The sequence below is a fragment of the Protopterus annectens genome, chromosome 7.part0 (genome assembly GCF_019279795.1).
Source record: "Protopterus annectens isolate FY-2018-M chromosome 7.part0, PAN1.0, whole genome shotgun sequence".
Taxonomy (NCBI): Eukaryota; Metazoa; Chordata; order Ceratodontiformes; family Protopteridae; genus Protopterus; species Protopterus annectens.
In genome coordinates this window covers 844,437,928-844,458,173 of record NC_056739.1, presented here as the reverse complement: position 1 = coordinate 844,458,173, position 20,246 = coordinate 844,437,928, and the positions used below count along the sequence as shown (strand labels likewise).

At 37.5% G+C, this 20,246-nt stretch overlaps 1 protein-coding gene across 13 annotated transcripts in view; it reads left to right on the top strand.

Moving 5' to 3' along the window:
- LOC122806731 (plasma membrane calcium-transporting ATPase 2) overlaps positions 1 to 20,246 on the top strand; it is a 2,851,771-nt gene that overhangs the window by 2,761,927 nt on the left and 69,598 nt on the right. For all 13 annotated transcript variants that reach the window (XM_044077397.1, XM_044077394.1, XM_044077391.1 and 10 more), the window contains 2 exons: positions 7,075 to 7,182; positions 15,518 to 15,700. In XM_044077397.1, the coding sequence (XP_043933332.1) occupies positions 7,075 to 7,182; positions 15,518 to 15,700 (291 nt within the window). The remainder of the gene's footprint in view (positions 1 to 7,074; positions 7,183 to 15,517; positions 15,701 to 20,246) is intronic.

Below are 20,246 nucleotides of genomic sequence, written 5' to 3'. Positions count from 1 at the left end.
TCCAACCAGATCATTAACAGCCCAACTTATGTAGAGGTTTTCATGCCCCCCCCCCCCCAGTGGTGTGCCCTTTTTTCATGGACTAAATTTTCATGTCAAAAAGAAAATATTTAGTTAAAATATGCTCTAGGCTTCTGGAATTAATTAATTCTTAAGTTTAATGTATGAATTTGACCTACTTGAGTAAAAACTTGTAGCCTAACATGGCTACCGTCCATCCTAGCTGAAAATTCAAATCATGTAAAACTATTAGTGCTTGAATACTGAATGGTATCATTCACTATGTGTCACAAACCTCCAAAGCTCAGATACTCAGTTTTGTGTCCTTCTTCTCTGCTAGAAGATCATGAATGCACAGGCTATCAAATATGCAAAGAACCCCAAGCAAAAAGAAGCAATAGTATTAGGCATAACAAAATCAATCTCCCTGTCAAAACTAGTTGGATATAATTAGTTGTGAACCCAGGGGATGCATACAGAAAGCTATCATTCCAACTCCAAAGCTGTTGCATTTCATGAGCTTCACAGAGGCTAGACACACCACTACAGGAAAGTTCACAGATAATAGGCTAAGTCCACAAAAACTCTGGGAGATCATGGTCCCAGCTGGACAGCATTGTTCCTCTAGTTCACAGAACACAAGTTAAAACTCTATCCTTTTACCAACTGATGAGTCTCTGTACTGAAGCCCAAAGTATAGATAGCCCCAACAGTTTGCAGACCACCTGTCCTGACAGTGTACTTTCACGTGCTGCTGATGGTGATGCATTGAAGATCACAGCATAGACAAATTATGTTAAGGGGGACAGCTGACTAGCAAAGAACCTTGTTTATTAATTTATTTCACTACTATCGATTTCAGTGGAAAGCTGTGTCGTTTCTACAACTACCACTTATTTGATCACCTTTTCTGCATCCAAATCTCTTTGGACCATTGAGGGACCCATAAATCTGCACTCAGCTAAACAACATTATTCTCAAAAGGGTAGAATACATCATCAAGATATTATTCCCTTTAATACACAAAGTTGACTAAGTCCAAGAAATTTCTCTCATTTTCAAATGTGAAAGACCTAACTGGCACAATCTAATGTAATTTTTAATCATTAAGACCATTTATAAAAATCTACCTAGTGATCAACAAATTAAGTAACAGCGAATATTTGCAGCAGGTCCTACAGGTTTAGAAGCCGGTGCTGTGTGACCCATATTATTTAGTATAGTACAGTTTACTTATAACACATAATCAGATCCTCAAAGACAGTTAATCACATTCACCCTACATTGTTCCCCAGTACATTACATATGTAGATCTACTTTTTTTGGATAATCCAGTTCCATTTTAATTTCCAGAATTTCTGAGACTAGCTGAGCTTTGCATGCATTTTATTAAGATTCATACTGCAGTTGTACTGCGGTGGTGGTGCTGTGGTGGCATTGTCGCCTCACAGTAAGATGTTGTCCTGTTCGATTCTCAGCTAAAGCGTCTTCTGTGCGGAGACATGCGTGAATGGGTGCACCTTTGTTGAAGGTTGTGCGTCAGAGCTGTCAACTTGGCACGTAAAAATCTACTGCCAATCATTAGCGGACCAGAGTTCCATTGTGGCGACCCCTAACCGGGAAAAGCTGAAAGATACAACATACTGCAGTTGTAGATCTTAGCTTCATGAGCTGATACTGACTGATCCAGAAGCCCATTTAATGATTTAAGAGTATCCTGGGCTGCACTCAACTTTTTGGAAAGTGAGCAGCCAACAGACTTACCGTTCATACGCATGCGTGCTGTACTGTAACACTACTTATGGTAGACAAAGTGTAGCACTCCCAATACGTCACTTATTGGTAATGCACTGAGTGGGGACTTTGGTTTCTAATTTATTCATTATTTTTGCACTAGTATGGTTACTGTTGTTTTTGAATCTGCTCTTTTTTATATTTTGGCATTTTATTTGCAAAGTACATAGATTTTAGATAATTAAACTCTTTACTAAATCAAAAAATGTATTGATGAGGGGGTAGTAGAGAGCTAAAACTTTCTACACCATCATTAATAGAATTCTGGCTATAATCTATAATATTGACAGATTTGGATTTGTTTAATGCCTCATGCTTTTTTTCCTTCCATTGTAGGAAGGCACACACAATTGCTATTGAGTATGTGGGTCCCTACAGATCTTTTTTTGTGTGCTACTTCTTTATTCCCCCATACCTGTTCACTGTGTTCCCCTCCTCCTTCCATGGATTGCACGCATTTGTTCCCTTAAGGGTAAGACCCAGTCACCTGCTATCTTCCAAACAACTGCTAGGGTATTTTTCCATTTTTGACCTTAAATCCACCTCTTGAGGCAGATGTGTGCATTTACTGAAGTAAAAGATTCCATGCTTTCCCTGTGTGCATGCATAATTTTGTTCTCAAATGAAAATGGCTACTATCATATACTACTTGCAGAACTCAAATTCAACCAGCAGGTGGTGACATTGCAACAGACCAAGACAGGCTTCCTCTTTTCAGAATGGGTGGGCTTGCATCAGTCCCTAACTCCCATCCTCTTGTGCTTGATCCTTCAGAAACCAAACACAAGTTAATCCTGGGTAATCTGTGTCATTCAGTGACAATTTGCCACAGTGACAACTTTGCCTTACTGTAGATATCTCTCTGTGTAGCAACTTTCAAAGGGTTACATACTAGGGTTGCCACCTCTTGCGATGACGAAAACTGGACAGAAGCCACGCCCCCTGCTCTACCCATGAATCTGTCCAGGCCCAAACCATCTCCACCCACATCCATGCCCATTTTATGACAAATACATACGTCATTAGGGTAGAACATCCACATTAGTCCATTTTTATCTGCCCAATCTACATTGCGTTACTTTTTTTTTCTTTGTTGTAGATTGCCTCGGACTACACAACATCGTTTTAGCAATGCTTTTTGAGGAAAAAAAAAAGACAGAGGTTGCTTTTGAACAAGCTCTGGCTTTCCATCCATACTTCTAAACAGAATACCAGAGTTTGTACAGTGCTTTACAGACTTCCGGAGAATTATTCTGATTTCTGGATAGTTTGAAAAAATACGGAATAGGTGGCGAACCTATGACATGCTTCAGGTTATCCTTCTGGCTTCCAGCAGGGGGCAGCCAAGGAGAACACAGTCCCATGTCCACCACCAGAGAAATAAGAGCTTGTTTTCAGTCATTCACATCCCCCTATCCACATCTGGGCTGACCCTCCTGTATACTGTCTACCTTACAAACCTGGGGTAGCCTCTGTTACAAATGGGGGTGCCCCATCTATATCACTGCACTGCTACACAAGTAGCACTCTGTGACAGAAACACTTGAATATGTAATGCCACTGCAGAAACTGTGAACAAATTCCTGGTTTAGTAAGTTCTCACTGTGTGCCATAATCTGCAACAATTTCTGACATTTCTAAATATTTTGCAGAGATGAGACTAGTTACTTACAAATAACATACATTATTCAGTATGATTGGTGCTGGAATGTGTTTCTTCTGCCTTTTACACTGAATGTAAATGTACAATGAGGGTCATGCTGACAGGTTTATTTAAAGTATTAGTATAACAATTTTGAAGAATAGCTTCCCCTTCCTCTGAGTCTGCTATTCACTCTTCATGGCAAAATTAAGTCTATGCAGAGCAAGAAAGAGTTTTACACCATTCTGGTCAAAAAAGTGTTTCTTTTATTTGCTCACGTATAACTGAGCTCTGGGGCTTAGGAGCCACATGAGACCAGCTGAAAAGTACTTGTTTGTTCCTTATATTCTAGAAAGACTTTCTTGTCCATTTTTACAGCTTCATTTTGGTATTCAGCACATGTTTTTTGTGCAGTTGCGTGCAGATTCTTGTAAGAGAGCTTTTCAACAAGGAACTTATTCAAAAGTAGTGCAGTCAGAATGAGTTGCATTTGAAACACCAAGAACCAAAATTGGTGATCCTTGGAACAGCAAAAATAAATGTGAAAAATGGGAATTTACAGTAAGGTTGATTTTGCATGACCTTAGTGTATTCTCCTTTGTCCAAAGTAGAACAGCTTTTGGTATTTGTATATGTAAGTAGAGGGATGGGGGTGCACCCCACCCATGTCAGACTTGCAAAATGGTTTAATGGTGTTAGAGCAAGGATTCTCATTTATTGCATTCCTGCATAGTTTGCATTGTATTTTTGCAGTTGCGCGAATCAGAATTATGGATCTCACACTTTCAGTAAGAAGCCAAATAAAAGCTGTGGTTAAAACATATAAATGTGTATTGTGAGCCTAATTTTGCCATAGTGGTGACTTTCTCAAACTGTGACTATTTACTTGTGCCTTCAGTTTTGAAAGGAATTTTAAGTTTTACAGTCATGTACAGGTAAATGACTGTAGGTGGTTTAAGCCTCCACTTGGGGAGCACAGAAGAGTACCCCCTACTTGAAATCCTGTTCTTGCTGTTTTTTGTTTGACATTATTAGTCAGTATGGTAGGTTATTCAGGTACTTCATTTTAATCTCTGTTTTTTAGCTAATGTGTATTGAAAGTGCAAGAAATTCATTCACTACGGTTCTTCCGATAACTCTCACTTTTAATGGCGTGTAATTCCATTGCATGATAAAAATTCTATTAAAAACATGAGGCTATATAGGCTGAAGCATGGCATCATTATATGTTATTGATGAATAAAGCACTGGGTACAATATGATTTAAAGAAAGAGACCCATATCTTTGGCAAAATATGTATACTAGCGATTTAGTTTATATAGAACGCTTCCCAAACATGATCTCTGGGTCTTCTGAAACTTCACTTGCCACAAGGCTCTGTCTGTTGTTTTTGAGTTTCTTACAGTTCACTTTCATTGAGATGAGGCTTAAAGTCACTGTTTATTCAAACATATTTGCACAATTAACTCTACCATTCTTAAATCTCAATGACATTGGAGTTACTATGTAAAAATATATTGTTGCATTTATTAATACTCAAGTTAGTGCCACAAAATCTAATGGAATGTATTGCTTTGAAACTCAACTATAAAGCCACATCTGTATTCCCAAGCAGTAAATAGACACGTTCATGTGGGTTAAGAGACTTAGCAGAACCATAACAGGTAAGGTAATGCAACTGCTTTTCAGAAGTAACTGCTCGAATGAGAAATACAGAATAGTTTGTGTGGCCTTTGTGAAGTTATAAGAACAAAAGCTATGTAAATCCACTAGAAACTGTCTTAAAATAAAGAAAAAGGAGAAGAAGAAAAGCCAGTTCATATCAAATGCAGGAAGCAAAAAAAACTTTAATTCCAAAAGAGAGTGCTTTTTGGCATCCAGTTGGGACTTCACCATAAATGAGTGGCATAAAAGCTAACATGCATTTTTATACTGGAATAGGTAGCACCCATAATAGTCATGTGATCAGAAGATGGTCACATTATAAAAAAATTAGGAATAAATTAAAGGCATAGTGTTGCATATTAATAAATGTATTTGTGTGTGTGTGTGTGTGTGTGTGTGTGTGTGTGAGTGTGTGTGTGTGTGTGTGTGTGTGTGTGTGTGCAATTGCAAAAATGCTAAAAACTATTAAAATGTTAAAAATATAGTAAACTAATTTATCTCAGTTTGGCTGTTCTTAATTTTAGTCCAGACAAAATTGAAACATTGTTATTTAATCCAGTGGAGCTGGTGAAATTCAAATAGAATTACCAGTGAAGTTTCCCTGTACTTAAGTGTGTCTCACAGCTCCCACCTCCCAGTACTGGCTCAGCCTACTTTTTCAATTGTAAAAAAAAAACAGAATCTTTTTAAACCCAGAATATTTCTCAGCATGTTTACTGAGCATACATTTTTGATCCCTTCTTTTTTATATTGCAGACAGACTAAAATCATTCTCACTTTACTCTGTGTCATACAGACTGCGCCTTTCATATAGAGCAATCTCTGACTCCGCTTTAATGGAAATGCTGCACATTCACAAGTCAAATTGCACACAGGTCACTCACTCTAAGGACCTTAACCTGGTATGTGACATCAGCAGAACTTGCTGGAGAGACAGATTTGCCTCACAGAGGTTGTCCCACCTTTGGAACAAGCTTCCTATTCATGTTAAACAAAGCCCCTCGTTAGCCCTATTTAAGTGCCATTTGGAAGATTGGATGGGTAACTGGAAATTCACCCTGGGTGTTCCACCTGTGTTCCTCTTGGACAGGGGCATTAGGTGCTAATTTTAGTGTCTCCTCGAACCAGACACCTTTGGGAACAGGGGTTGAACTTGGCTAGGCTTGAAAGGGCACTGGAACCGTTAGCCTAGAAACCTGCTATGATCCTATGATACTATGAGCCTCTATCATATAAGTGCTCCAATATCCTGTGCTGTAAGGATCTCTCTGTTTTGCCTACATAAAAGAAGTCACAGGATAAAACTAGCCAACCAGTGTTACAGTTTAGGCAAAAGAGTCTAGGTGGTTTAAGACTGCACATGGGGAGACAGAGAATAAGACCCTTACACAAAATGCTTTTCTTTCTGTTTTATTGTTGATATGGTTAGTCAGTATGATAGATTATTCTGGTACTATTGAAAGTGCAAGAAATGTATTCACTATGATTCTTCCAATAACTCTCACTTTTAATGGTGTATAACTCCATTGCATGATAAAAATTATATTAAAGATGAGGGGTTGTGGTTTACTTCACTCCACCCTTCACTTAGTACTTCCTATTTATGATCTAATTTATGTTTGTATGTGAAAGCGAAAGTAGGGACAATCATAATATTTTGAGAGGAAATCTGTAAACACCTAAAGTAGATGAAATAAATTTACATTTTTGGCTTGGGATTAAATAACCAGTTAATAAAGAATAAAACAATGTATTGTATTGACAGTTTATGGCATTGAGTCATCTCATCTTATGGCATGGAATAATCAATTTAGCAACATTCGTTTTTGTCTGTTGGCAATTGCCTGCAGCTGTATTTCACAGATCACCACAAAACCTTTGACAATTACAAATCTCCTGTAATTTTAAATGTAAACTTTCTATGTGCTGCTAGTTAATACTAATGATACCTTCTGGTCCTTTTTCTTTCCAGATTGTTATTGTGCAGTTTGGAGGGAAGCCATTTAGCTGTGCCCCACTCACAATTGAACACTGGTTGTGGTGTGTATTTCTTGGATTTGGGGAGCTTGTTTGGGGCCAGGTAAGAATTATGTTACAGTAAAACATTGTTACCATCAGTGACCTTTTCATTTATACCATGTTGTCTTAAGCCATAAACATATGTAAAGTAAGTTTTAACCTGCTCAGTACTTCCTTCTCATGCATGTTACTTTTATTCAATGGATACTTGCAGTTGTACACAGCAGTGAAGAAGTATAGAGACTCGTTCCTGGTCATTGAGGGACTAGTGCCAGCTCTCTTTCCTTAAGGGGTAAAATTATTTTTTTTAATGCTAGTAATTCCCAGTGTTACTTTTATGGTAATAGGCAAGTTGCTACATTTTGGCAGCAGAGGAAGAAGAATTAATGCCCTACGGAGTTGTTTACCTTACAAATTCATATATTCTCACATGTAGGATTCTTCTCCCCTAGAATTAAAAAAAAAATCTCTCCTTTGCCAAGCATAATATGTATTACGGCTTGATTGTCATCTTTCAGGGGGACAATGACCTCACTAGGATATGCATAGCTTTTTTTTCTGGAGAGGAAGGCATGCATATTACAAAAGATAGTGCAAGATAGTGTTGCTCCCAATAAGAAGGCACAAACAAGTCTATTTGAAATGAATGAACTGATAATCAGATGTGGAGGTGCAGCAAAGCCACTGAGCTTGGGATTCAGGAGAAGGAAGAGGACAGACTAGAAATAGTGAGAGAACTGTAGTGAGGGATAGGCTTCATAAGACAGGGAGGGATGCCATCAGAATAAGTGACAGACTCATGTCAATCAGACTTCAGTGTAAGGATAGGGCACTATTTGTAATTTCAGCCTATGCTGCACAAGGTTGTAATAGTGAGTAAAAGAGTGCATTCAGACAGCAGTTGGAGGACCTACTAGATAAACCAGGACAACATGAAATGGTGTTGATAATTGGAACTTGAATACATACATTGTGACAGACGGAACAAGATATGAGGGCTGCCTGGGTCCATGTGGATGGGGCAACAGAAATAAAGAATAAGAGGCCATTCTATACTTCTGTCTTGCAAATGGCTTGATGGTGGCCACAATATGGTTCAGCAAGAGAGACAGACAGTCACAAGATCACATACAAGAGTGGCCAACATGCAACTCAGGTAGACTTTCTCCTAGAAAGGAAAGGGTACTGAGGTAGAATCAGTGAATGCAAAGTCATTCCCAGTGAAGCAGTCAGCCTACAGCTTAAACCACGTATTGCAACAAATAGCTGTAGGCAGTGGTCAGAAAAGGATCTAAGGTCAACAGAAACTACTCTGAAGACTTGGAAGTTGACTGGAGAGAAACCACAAGACTTCAAGGAATTGCTCAGGACTCTAATGCCTAAAGAAGAAGAAATAGGGGAAACTAAAGATAAATGGCTGCATCTAAAAACAGCATGTGCGAGGACTATAGAACAGGTGTGGAAGCAGGGTACATAAGGACAGCTGGTGGTGGAATACAGAAGTCCAGAAAGTCATCAAAAGAAAGGAATGTGGGGAAAATTTGGAGATAGAAAAGATGGACAAGACTCAGCAGGAAAACTAGTTGACTAACATAAAGGCTAAAAGTAAATTGCAGTAACAGAGAACAAAGTATCAGATGCAGTCTACTACCTTCTGGAAAGTGACTCAGTGCATGACACAAATAAACTCTTTCAGGCTTCAAGACAAATACAGAATGATAAATAAGACAGTCAAACATCTTTTGTGAGGGATGCCACCGACAACTTGCACACCAGCCCACAGGACATCAAAGGCAGATGGAAGGAGTACTCCCAGCAGCTTTTCAATGAAGAAAACACCAGAGAAGCTGCACTGCCCCAGACATAGCCTACGGTGGTAGAAGAGGAACTGCCCACCATAGAAGAAGTAAGAACAGCACTATGGAAAATGAAATCAGGAAGAGCAGCAGGCCCAGAAGTGGGCACAGCAGATATGATGGATGTTGCCTGAGACAGGAGAGAAACTGGCTCCTGAGGGCGCTCATAACATTTTGTCAGTGTCTTTCACTGTATGTAGGAAGAAATGGCTAGCTTGTAAAGAAGAAGATTTACTTTGATTTATATTTTTGTTGTTATACTTTTAATTTTCACTGTGATTTTAGATAGGTTTCAGACAGGCAAACTCTAGCCACCACAGACTGCAGAGAGGATAATCTACCACTTGTCTAAACAATCCTGACTTGGTTTGATATTTATTGATCTTTAGTGTTAAAAAGAGGTGCAACTGTGAGTGATAGTGATGTAAAGGAATTCGAGCTTTTGTGGGACTTTCATAACTTCTATGGTCAGAGCAACAACTTTACTGCACTTCATTTAATACTTAGTCGTATACGGTCTGTGTGATTTTTTTCCCATAGAAGTTAATTTATATTCCTTTTGAATTCTGTGATAACTGATTTTGAATATTCTTTTCTTTTAGAATGATTTATTAATTTGCAGCTGAATATGGATTCTTTTAATGAATATTCCAAGTATGGTGTACAGTGAGTTAAATGCAAAAGGTATTTAAAGGGAACACCTGATAACATTGGTGATCATTGTTCCTCAAGTCAAAAGTTGGATGATTTCCTTACCATTGTTTGTAGTAAATCTACACTTTTTGATGACAATTGCACTTGTGCAATTCACACAGCTTGGAGAACAGTTATATATATTAATGACTGGACTGATGAGATAAATAATGTTGGGCAAAGAGCTAATATAACACATTTAGTAATGGAAGTGTCTATTGTCTATAAAGATTACTTGGCCCCTATTGAAAAGATTTGCTGAATACTTGTATTCAGAATTTCAATCTAATGATTCAGGGCATATAGAAGAAAATAAAAAAATAAAGAAAGGAAGATGTTCACAGCAAATAAGGGAGAAAAAGAAACGGATAAATGTCTGTAAAGCAAAGAAAACACCTACTAAAAAGGGCACTGCTTTGCTTTGTAACACACGGATTACAAGAAATTATAACATTTTTCAATCAGAAAACCTTCAGTCTACAGAAAAAGGCATCATTTTTCCAAAAGAGAAGGTAGAAAAAAGAGGCAAGGGCCAGGTGAAAAAGGAAGAAATGAAAACTGAAAGTGGAAAGATTAAAGAACATTACTGTAATAAAAAGGAGGACAAAAATAGACGTTGACAACATGGCTCGAGCTGTGGATGTGCAAAGTCAGCTGGATGAGAATCGTTTGCTTGCAAATGTAATGCACAATGAAAACAGTGGGATTAAAAGACTAATGGTGATGAAGATCACTCCTTTGTAACAACTGATAGAGCAGATATTACTGAATTAGAAGTCGAAGATTCTTCAGATCTGATCAGAAAAGATATTCTTGTAATTGGAGATTCCGTTATTAGAGGAATTGATACATTTGCAGAGAATATAATGAACGTCAAATAGTGCCATAGTTGCCAGGAGCAAAAGAGAGGATGTGAGACAAGCCTTAGAATACCTTAACGTAAGGAAGTATGAATCTGTTTTTATTCATGTCAGTACAAATTATTTCATTTGCAAGGACTCTGACTGTTAGTAGGGAACTTAAAACCTCTTAGATAGCAAAGCTTAGACAGGTGTTAGGACATAGTTTTCACAAATCACACACACAAAGAGTCAGGTCACCATGAAAGAAAATACTTTTTGGGTAAATACCTACATGAAAAAAAAAATGACCCATTTTTAAAAACATGGAAATGTGCAGAGCATCTGAACCTAATTTTGGACACACGTGTTCAGACAGGATGTTGTGCAGTTGTCAAGATCAGGGAAGAGACTTTTTGCAGCAGATATTTTGCAGTATTTGACAAACACAGGATTTTTACCACTCAAAAATGTAACAGTTCACAGATAGCAACATTTGGTGCATCTCTGATGTATACTAATGCTAGGAGCATTAATAATAAAATGGGTTTTTTATTTGAAATTTGCTGTGTTTCCACAAGATTGATGTTGTTATTGTTTGTGAAACATGGTTAAAGAACAATGATTGGAAACCAGTTCTGACAGGGTATAAAAGTTTTTACTGTAACAGGCATTCTAACAAAAAATCAGATGGTTAGGGATTAAAGATAGTTATGAAACATGATTATTATATATTGGTTGATAACACCAATACTATAGATTGTATAACTGTGACAATAAAGACAACCCTGGAACATATAACAATTGTTGAAGTGAATAGACCACCAAAGTCAAGTGCTTATGACCTACATGAAATCATACATTTCTTTCCTGAAGTACAGACTGGGGACATAAATTTACCAGAAACAGACTAGAATAATATTGATTCAGCAATATTAATAAGGAAATCATTCACAACACATGTTCAGAAGCAACAATTGCTTCAGATTGTAAAAGTCTACCAGGGAATGGAACATACTAAACATTGTTTATGGTCCTAATGAAATTACTGTTACTTCTTGTCAAGTTTTACCACTGTTGATGTGCAGTGATCATGGGGTTATAAAGGTTAATTTGTTGCTAGATAATTCTGCCAGACTGAAATCTAAATCATTGCACAAAAGATTAATTACAGATTATAAGGAAGCTAAACAGTCACTATATAAAACTAATTGGATTGAAGTATTCAGTGGAAAATCTGCAGAATGAATGTAGAAAGTTTTGAAAGAGAATTTGAATGCAAAAAAAAAAATGTATAACTTCAGGACCTAGGTACTCAATGTCAGGAGGATATATTTCCATAACAAGAAGATACCTGATTAATGTGAAAGGTAAAAAGTATAAGAAAAGGAACAGAGGTCTAACTACAACTTTGAAAACTGAAATAAACAAACTGGTCAGACAAATTAAACATAGTATAAGACAAGATCAGCAAGAGGTTCTCCCGTTGGATTCTCGGCTGGGCTTGGGAGTGCCTTTTGTGTGGAGTCTGCATGTCCTCCCCATGGTTGGGTAGCGTTCAAAAGACATGCGTGCGTCAATGGGCGTACCTTCATTGAAGGTTGAGCATCGAGATGGCACATCGGCGTTTCGTAAAAACTCTACTGCCAATCATTAGCCGACCGGAGTTCCGCTGTGGTGACCCCTTACCGGGAAAAGCCGAAAGACAAACAACATAAGACAAGATCAAGAACAATTTGAAGAAAATTTATATAAAGATAATGAACATAATGGGAAACAATGTTCTAGATACATAAGATGTGGAAGGAGTAAAGCCATACAAATTGATAAACTGTGTGTATATTCTAAAATTTATTCTGAGACACAACAGATTAAGATATATTACAAAACAATGACTTGAAACTGGGTAAACTGATTTGGGATACATACATTGAAAGGTGAATAATTAATACATCACACAGTGATTGAAACTGTAGATTCATTTAAAGACTTTGGTATATGGATAGATCCAGCTGAGTTTTTTTCCTAATCATATCAACCAATTGGTTAATGATGGTTGTAGAACTATAGGTTGTATAAACTAATTTATGAAGTCTAGGAAATCAGAAATCATGAATTCATTGTTTTTTAGCTATGTTAGACCCAAACCTGGGTATGGAATAACAACATGGAAACCATATAAGAAGACAAGCATGATTAAAGTGTAAAGAGTACATTGGAAATACACCAAGGACATCCAAGGATGTGAACATTTGTTATTATGAAAGACTAAAATATCTGAGCTTGTATAGTATAGTATAGTATAGTATCTCATATAGATATCTAAGAGGAGACCTTGTTCAGGTATATAGTGCATTTAATGACAGCTACCTCTGGGAATGTTTGTGGTTATCAAAAATTTGTAGAGAATCATCAGATAACCTATGTAGAAAATCCTGTGTGAAAGACAAGTGTACTAATTGCTTCTCTGAGAGAACAGCTGTTGTGTGAACTAGACTACGAAATTAAATTAAAGAAAGTACTAGCTTATATAGTTTTAATAACAGCCTGGACACTTATTAAGGGAGCAACAGTTTTGGTATATTGGCAGGCTGTAAGGGCATTAATGCCCATGTCTGAAATATTTGTATGTATGTATGTATGTATAGCAGTATGTGGGAAAAGATGTGTCCCAGATCACTGGAGAATAAGCATACTAGTGCCAGTATACAAGGACAATGGGGACATCCGCAACTGTGGGCAGTACAGAGTATCAAACCGCTGTCATACTGCATGTATGGTCTGGACAGGATGATTAATAAATGAATACGCAGGATAGCAGGAAGTAAGATGGAAGATGAGCAGTTCAGATTCAGATCAGGATACAGTACAACTGACCCAATGTTTGCAGTCAGACAGATAGTTGAAAAGAAGCTAGAGATGAATAAAGAATCAATTTGGAGATAAGGAAAGAATCCAATTGGGTATTCCTAGACTAGGAGAAAACATATGACAAGGTCCCAAGAAAGCTGATTTGGGCAGTCCTGCAGTGGTTGGAAGTTCCTCTCTGACACATTAGTAGAATTAATGCAAGCTAAGTTCAAGGATGGAAGACTCAAGTCTCACAGAGGGGTTCCTAGTGGGAGTAGGTGTGCATCAGGGTTCAGCTCTGAGCCCACGGCTCTTTATACTGGTGTTGGCATACATTAGCAACCTGGTTATAGGAGACAGATTAACAAGTTGCTATGTGCAGACAACGTGGAATTATAGGCAGACTCTGAGCAAGAATGTCAGCAAAGGGTAGGGGAATGGAATGCAAACTGAAGGCACGTGGGATGAAACTGCGTTTACATAAGACAGCTAAAATGGCAGCAAATGAGGGAAATCAGAAGAAGCTGGGAAGTGAGGTGGAAGGGAAAATAGTGGACAGGTTAGTGGCTTCAAGTATCTGGGAGGGGTGGCTGAGGGGAAGGGGAGTCTGAACCAGGAGGTCAAAGCTAGAATCAGACTACCCATGACACTCTGTGCTGATTGACTGCAGGACAGAAGAATGCCAAAGAAGCTGAAAAGTAAGGTGTATAAAACAGTGGTGCAACCAGTACTACTGTATGATGCAGAAACCTGGGCAGTGAAGGCAGAGCAGCTGAGGACGCTAGAGATGATGGAGATATGAAGTGACTGAGATGGGCGGTAGAATGCCCACTGTGGGACAGATGAAAGGAAGATACTAGAGCAGAAGCCAAAGTAGCTCCAATTGTAGAGAAGGTCAAAGAACAGATTACTTTGGTTTGGGTACATGTGCAGAAAAGCAGAAGACAATCTGGTGAAGATGATTTGAGACAGACAGTAAGAAGGCAAGAGGAAACAAGGGCATCCAGCAAAGAAATGGATGGATTGTGTGAGAGAAGACCTGTGGCAGTAAAGCCTGACTATCGAAGAAGGTAGGAGTGTAATACTAAACTGAGAGAGAGATGGAGACAGTTGACATGACACCCAGACCGTATGTAAAAATGAGAAAAGGGGGGGGGGGTTAATGATGGTAATGAAGATGATGATGATGATGAATCAGAGGTATGTAGCCAAAAAATAATAAAAACAAGTTCTGGGGAACCCACATACCTAGACCAATGTCACTGTAGTATCTAGTTGTTGGAGCAACAGCTCAGTGACTGAGCAAGGGGGTGCCAAGTCAACCTATACATAAATATGGCCTACTTAAGTCACTCACTAGTCACTTATGAGAAATCTGAAATCAATTTTTTAATACTTTTTGCTCCACCTTCCCACTACCTGCTGATCATCATCACCATCCCTTGCAGCGGCCCTTTTGTTCCCTCTTCACCAAAGGCAAGAGTCAGTTGAGACAGGCTATCATTAGGTAACCAGCAGGGATAATTGGAGAGTTTTTATTTCTCCACATGGGTAGGGCATGCAGTTTGCATCAGTGCTGCTCCACTCTTCTTTTCCACAACAGCAGGACAGCTCCAGCCAGAATTAACAACGCACAGTTGATTCTCTCCTTTCCTTGAGGCAAATCGCCCAATAGAAATATGCCCCGAATGTACGCCTAACTCCCCAATCTCTTTAGCTGCGCCATCTGTTTGAACTCAGGTCACATGGGTCTTAGTTAGGGCATTATCCTTCTACCCCACAGGCACAATCTAAACTGAAGATTCTCCTTTTGTAATTAAATGTTTCCTACTTGCTCAGGTCATGACATCTCCAGTCCTTATAAAAAGTCACCCTTTATCAATAATGTTGTTATAATAAAATAATTCTGGTACAGTTATATGGAAAAAAGAGAGAAAATAATTAGTCAAAAATGCTTAATATTTAGTAAAATTAGCTAGACAGAAATGTATTTATAAGTTCAGTAATGAAATCTAGAAGCAGCAAATACCTGTACCACAATGTTGCAGATGTTAACTTAGTATCAGTGTGTAATTAAATTGTAACTTTCACCTAGAAGTAATTCTGTTTGATCACATTACCTCAGAACTGCAAAAGTAACCAGTAATTCATATTTCAGGCCATAGCAACTATTCCAACAAGCAGGTTAAAGTTTCTAAAGGCAGCAGGTCATCTGACTCAGAAAGAGGAGATTCCAGACGAAGAACTAAATGAAGATGTTGAAGAAATTGACTATGCAGAACGAGAATTACGACGTGGACAAATTCTGTGGTTCCGAGGTCTAAACAGGATACAAACACAGGTATGTTAAAATGACAAAAGAAGTCATGAAAGGCTGACAATTTCATTCTCATACACATTCTTGTTTCAGTAAGAAACATTAATTCATTATTATATTATCTTATTATTATTATAACATTTATTCATTATTATCTTATCTTATTATTATTATAACATTTATTCATTATTTTATTATCGTATTATTATATTTGGGGGGTTAGATGAAAGCACATACTCACACGCACATACCTACACATTTTCTGTTTGCAGAAACATCGGGTCATGGTTCTTATGGTTCTTACACACACACACACACACACACACACACACACACACACACACACACACACACACACACACACACGCACACGCACACACACACACACACACACACACACACACACACACACACACACACACACACACACACACACACACACACACACACACACACACACACACGCACACACACACACGCACACATGCACACACACACACACACACACACACACACACACACACACACACACACACACACACACAAAACCCACTAAGAAGCTGTAGTAATCACCTGCATGCCACTATTGAATTTTATGTCTCTGCTTTTATTGGTTTTAAAAATGCAGACGATAAAAGCTTAGTATTTTACCTTACTATACCTCTTACATGAAGTTCATGAATAAATTGAATTCACTTTGCAGTAAGAAGACAAGCTTTTTCTAATTTCATATAAACTGCACCTACTTTTGACAGGAGGTTTTCTATTACTTATGCTGAAAAATTACTTATAAGTTCATTCCTTATTATTTTTGTAAATGAGTATGTGAAGCAAGACTCATAGATAACTATTGAGTTTTTTCTTTTTTTCACTTTTAAGTATTTTTCTCAAAAGTATACAGTTAAACTACATTATGAAAATTTTTGTATTGCACCCTAAGCTGGAAAATTGACTCATGATAATGTAAAATGTAGCTTAGTTGCTGTACAATCTGCTCTGAAGTAGCACAATCCCAAGCTTGCAAACCAGGTGCATGCATGTACGGGTGCACACACACACACACACTCACACACACACACACACACACACACACACACACACACACACACACACACACACACACACAGATGCACACTTGCACACATGTGAGCACAAAATCATACAACTGAAACTCTTTTACCTTGCCATACAACAGATTAATCCTCCTGTCTTTGGCTGATTTTTGTCCTCAGCAAACAAAAAAGGTCTATTCTGTCTTGTATGTTGTGACCTACAGGTATGCCCTCCCAGGTACTGCATACATTTAGTGCAGCCGAGGGTTTCTGATTCCTTATTCACAACCTTTATTTCTACAGAAAATACCTTCCTTCCTTTTAAGTTCTCATCAGTCTAATTGCCTTAATGGAAATGTTATACCTTTAACCTCCAATTCTTAAACTATGGTACTGTACCAAATACCCTGATAAAGTCCACATCTGTCATAGCCCTTGCTTTTCATCAGCCATTTCCTGAGGAATTTAATTATGTTTCCCAGGTTCACAACCTAGTACAAAACTTTGTATTCTGTTGGCTCACTTATTTGTGAGCTAAGAATATTTGTTTTCCAAATCAAGATCTAGAACTTCACCTATGAATAAATACATAGACACATATGTGCATGAATATGTACTTAGATCATACATGCATGTGGACATACTTACATGCATGCATATGTGCATGCATACATACTTACATGAGTATATGCATACATATGTGCGTGCATATGTGCTTACATACGTACATACATACATATGTGTGCATACGTACTTACATACATACATATGTGCATGTATATGCATTTGCATACATACATACATACAGTGGATATAAAATGTATTACACACCCCTGTTAAAATGCCAGGTTTTTGTGATACAAAAAAATGACACCACAATAAATCATTTCAAAACTTTTCCCACCTTTAATGTGACCTATAACCTGTACAATTCAATTGAAAAACAAACAAATCTGTTGGGGGAAAATATATAAAAAATAAAAGGCGTACAATAAGTTGGTTGCATAAGTGTGCACACCCTTAAACTAATACTTTGTTGAATCAACTTCTGATTTAGTTACAGCATTCAGTCTTCTTGGGTACACGTCTGCCATCAATTAAAGAGACTCTGATTAACCCCAAATAAAGTTCAGCTGTCCTAGTAGGATTTTCCTGACATTTACTCAGTTGCGTGCTACATTAAAAGCCATGGTTCACAGACAGCTTGCAAAGCATCAACGGGATCTCATTGTTAAAAGAAGGGTAAAATAAAATTTCCACAGCATTCGATATACCATGAAACACAGAGAAGACAGTTATCAAAAAGTGGAGAAAATATGGGACAACAGTGACATTGCAAAGAACTAGACGTCCCTCCAAAATTGATGAAAAGACAAGATGAAAACTGGCCAGGGAGGCTGTCAAGAGAACTACAGCAACACTGAAGGAGCTGCGGGAATTTCTGGCAAGTACTGGTTGTGTACTACAGGTGACAACAATCTCCCATATTCTCCTTATGTCTGGGCTATAGGGTAGGGTTGCATGATGGAAGCCTTTTCTTATACAGAAAAACATTCAGGCCCAGCTAAAATTTGCAAAACATTACATGAAGTCTCCCAAGAGCATGTGGGAAAATGTGTTATGGTCTGATGAGATCAAGGTTGAACATTTTGGCCACAATTCCAAAAGGTACGTTTAGAACAAAAACAACATTTCACATCACCAAAAGATCACCATCCCTACGGTCAAGCATAGTGGTGGCAGTATCATGCTTTGGGGTTGCTTACTAGAAATGCCTGCAGCTCCTTCAGTGTTGCTGTAGGTCTCTTGGCAGCCTCCCTGACCAGTTTTTGTCTTGTCTTTTCATCAATTTTGGAGGGACGTCCAGTTCTGTGCAACGTCGCTGTTGTCCGATATTTTATCCACTTTTTGATAACTGTCTTCACTGTGTTCTATGGTATATCATATGCTGTGGAAATTGTTTTGTACCCTTCTCCTGACTGATACCTTTCAACAATGAGATCCCTTTGATGCTTTATAAGCTCTCTGAACCATGGCTTTTGCTGTATCAGGCAACTGACTAAATGTCAGGAAAATCCTACTAGGACAGCTGAACTTTATTTGGGGTTAATCAGAGTCTCTCTAATTGATGGCAGATGTGTACCCAAGAAGACTGAATGCTGTAATTAAATCAAAACGTGCTTCAACAAAGTATTAGTTTAAGGGTGTGCGCACTTAGGCAACCAGCTTATTGTACGTTTTTTTTATTTTTTATATTTCCCCCCTAACAGATTTGTTTGTTTTTCAATTGAATTGTACAGGTTATAGATCATATTAAAGGTGGGAAAAGTTTTGAAATGATTTATTGTGGTCTCATTTTTTATATATTACAAAAACCTGGCATTTTAACAGAGGTGTCTAAACTTTTTATATCCACTGTGCATACATGCATGCATGCATACAGATATATAAATTTGTCCTTCACCATTATCTGTATATATAAAAAAATTAAAAATAAATGTAGATTAGAAGAATGAAATCAACCATTTCATGTTTGCATTAATTGAATTTTGTCAGAATTGTTTGCATTATAGGCTGCTACTGATATGAATGCTGAATATAAAACAAACATTTATGTTTGCAATCCAGCAGTTAATGAAGTTGAGAATCATTTTGACAGTCTAACCTTCATTTTTTTCCTTTTCAAATTCGTTTATGTGGTAGCTAATGTTATTCAGGTTTTCATTCACTTGTTTGCATGGCGCTGTAATTGTTATTGGTGAATTGCAGGAAATGTTCTTGTTAAATGCAATTCCATAAAATAAAAAAAAAAAAAAAAAACAGCAGTAGTTACATAGCACCATTTTATACAAACCCTTTTTTCATTGGAGTTTTAAAATGGAATGACCACTACAGTGCTTCCCATTTTAACTGGAGCTGTTTTACTGAAACGTTTGGTAAAGTATATAAGTGAAAGGTTTTCATTCAGGCATTTTCAATGAACTAAGGTTTAAATGCAACAATAAGTATTAGTTTTCACTATTTATTTGACATCTCTTTTTATGATCAAAAGAAATATAAATTTCATATATGTGTGTAATGCTGAACAGAGTAATAAAACTGACATATATTTTTCTAACATATGCCCATTTTTTCCTAGCTCTGTTTTTGTGGTATATGTGTACGTTCACATGTGGCCATCATTACATGTTCTGTATTGTGTGATTTAAAGGTTTTAGCAAAGGATAAAAGACATGGTAAACATGGGGACCTAACTTGTTGCATCTGAGAAGCATAGATGTAGTCGGCTTGTTTCATTGTCAGTCTTCTATGTAAATAAAACACATAAAAAACAAACAAAAAATAATAATGAGCTGACCATATTTAAGCGAACTGTGTGATATCATATCCCAGAGGTGTAGGAACATTTAGGTTAGTCTTGAATTTACTGTATCTTTGCACTCGAATATTTGAATTTAAAAGCTTCCAATCATAATAATTTATAAAAGTCTTTTACATAAGTAGCTTGCTCACTTCTG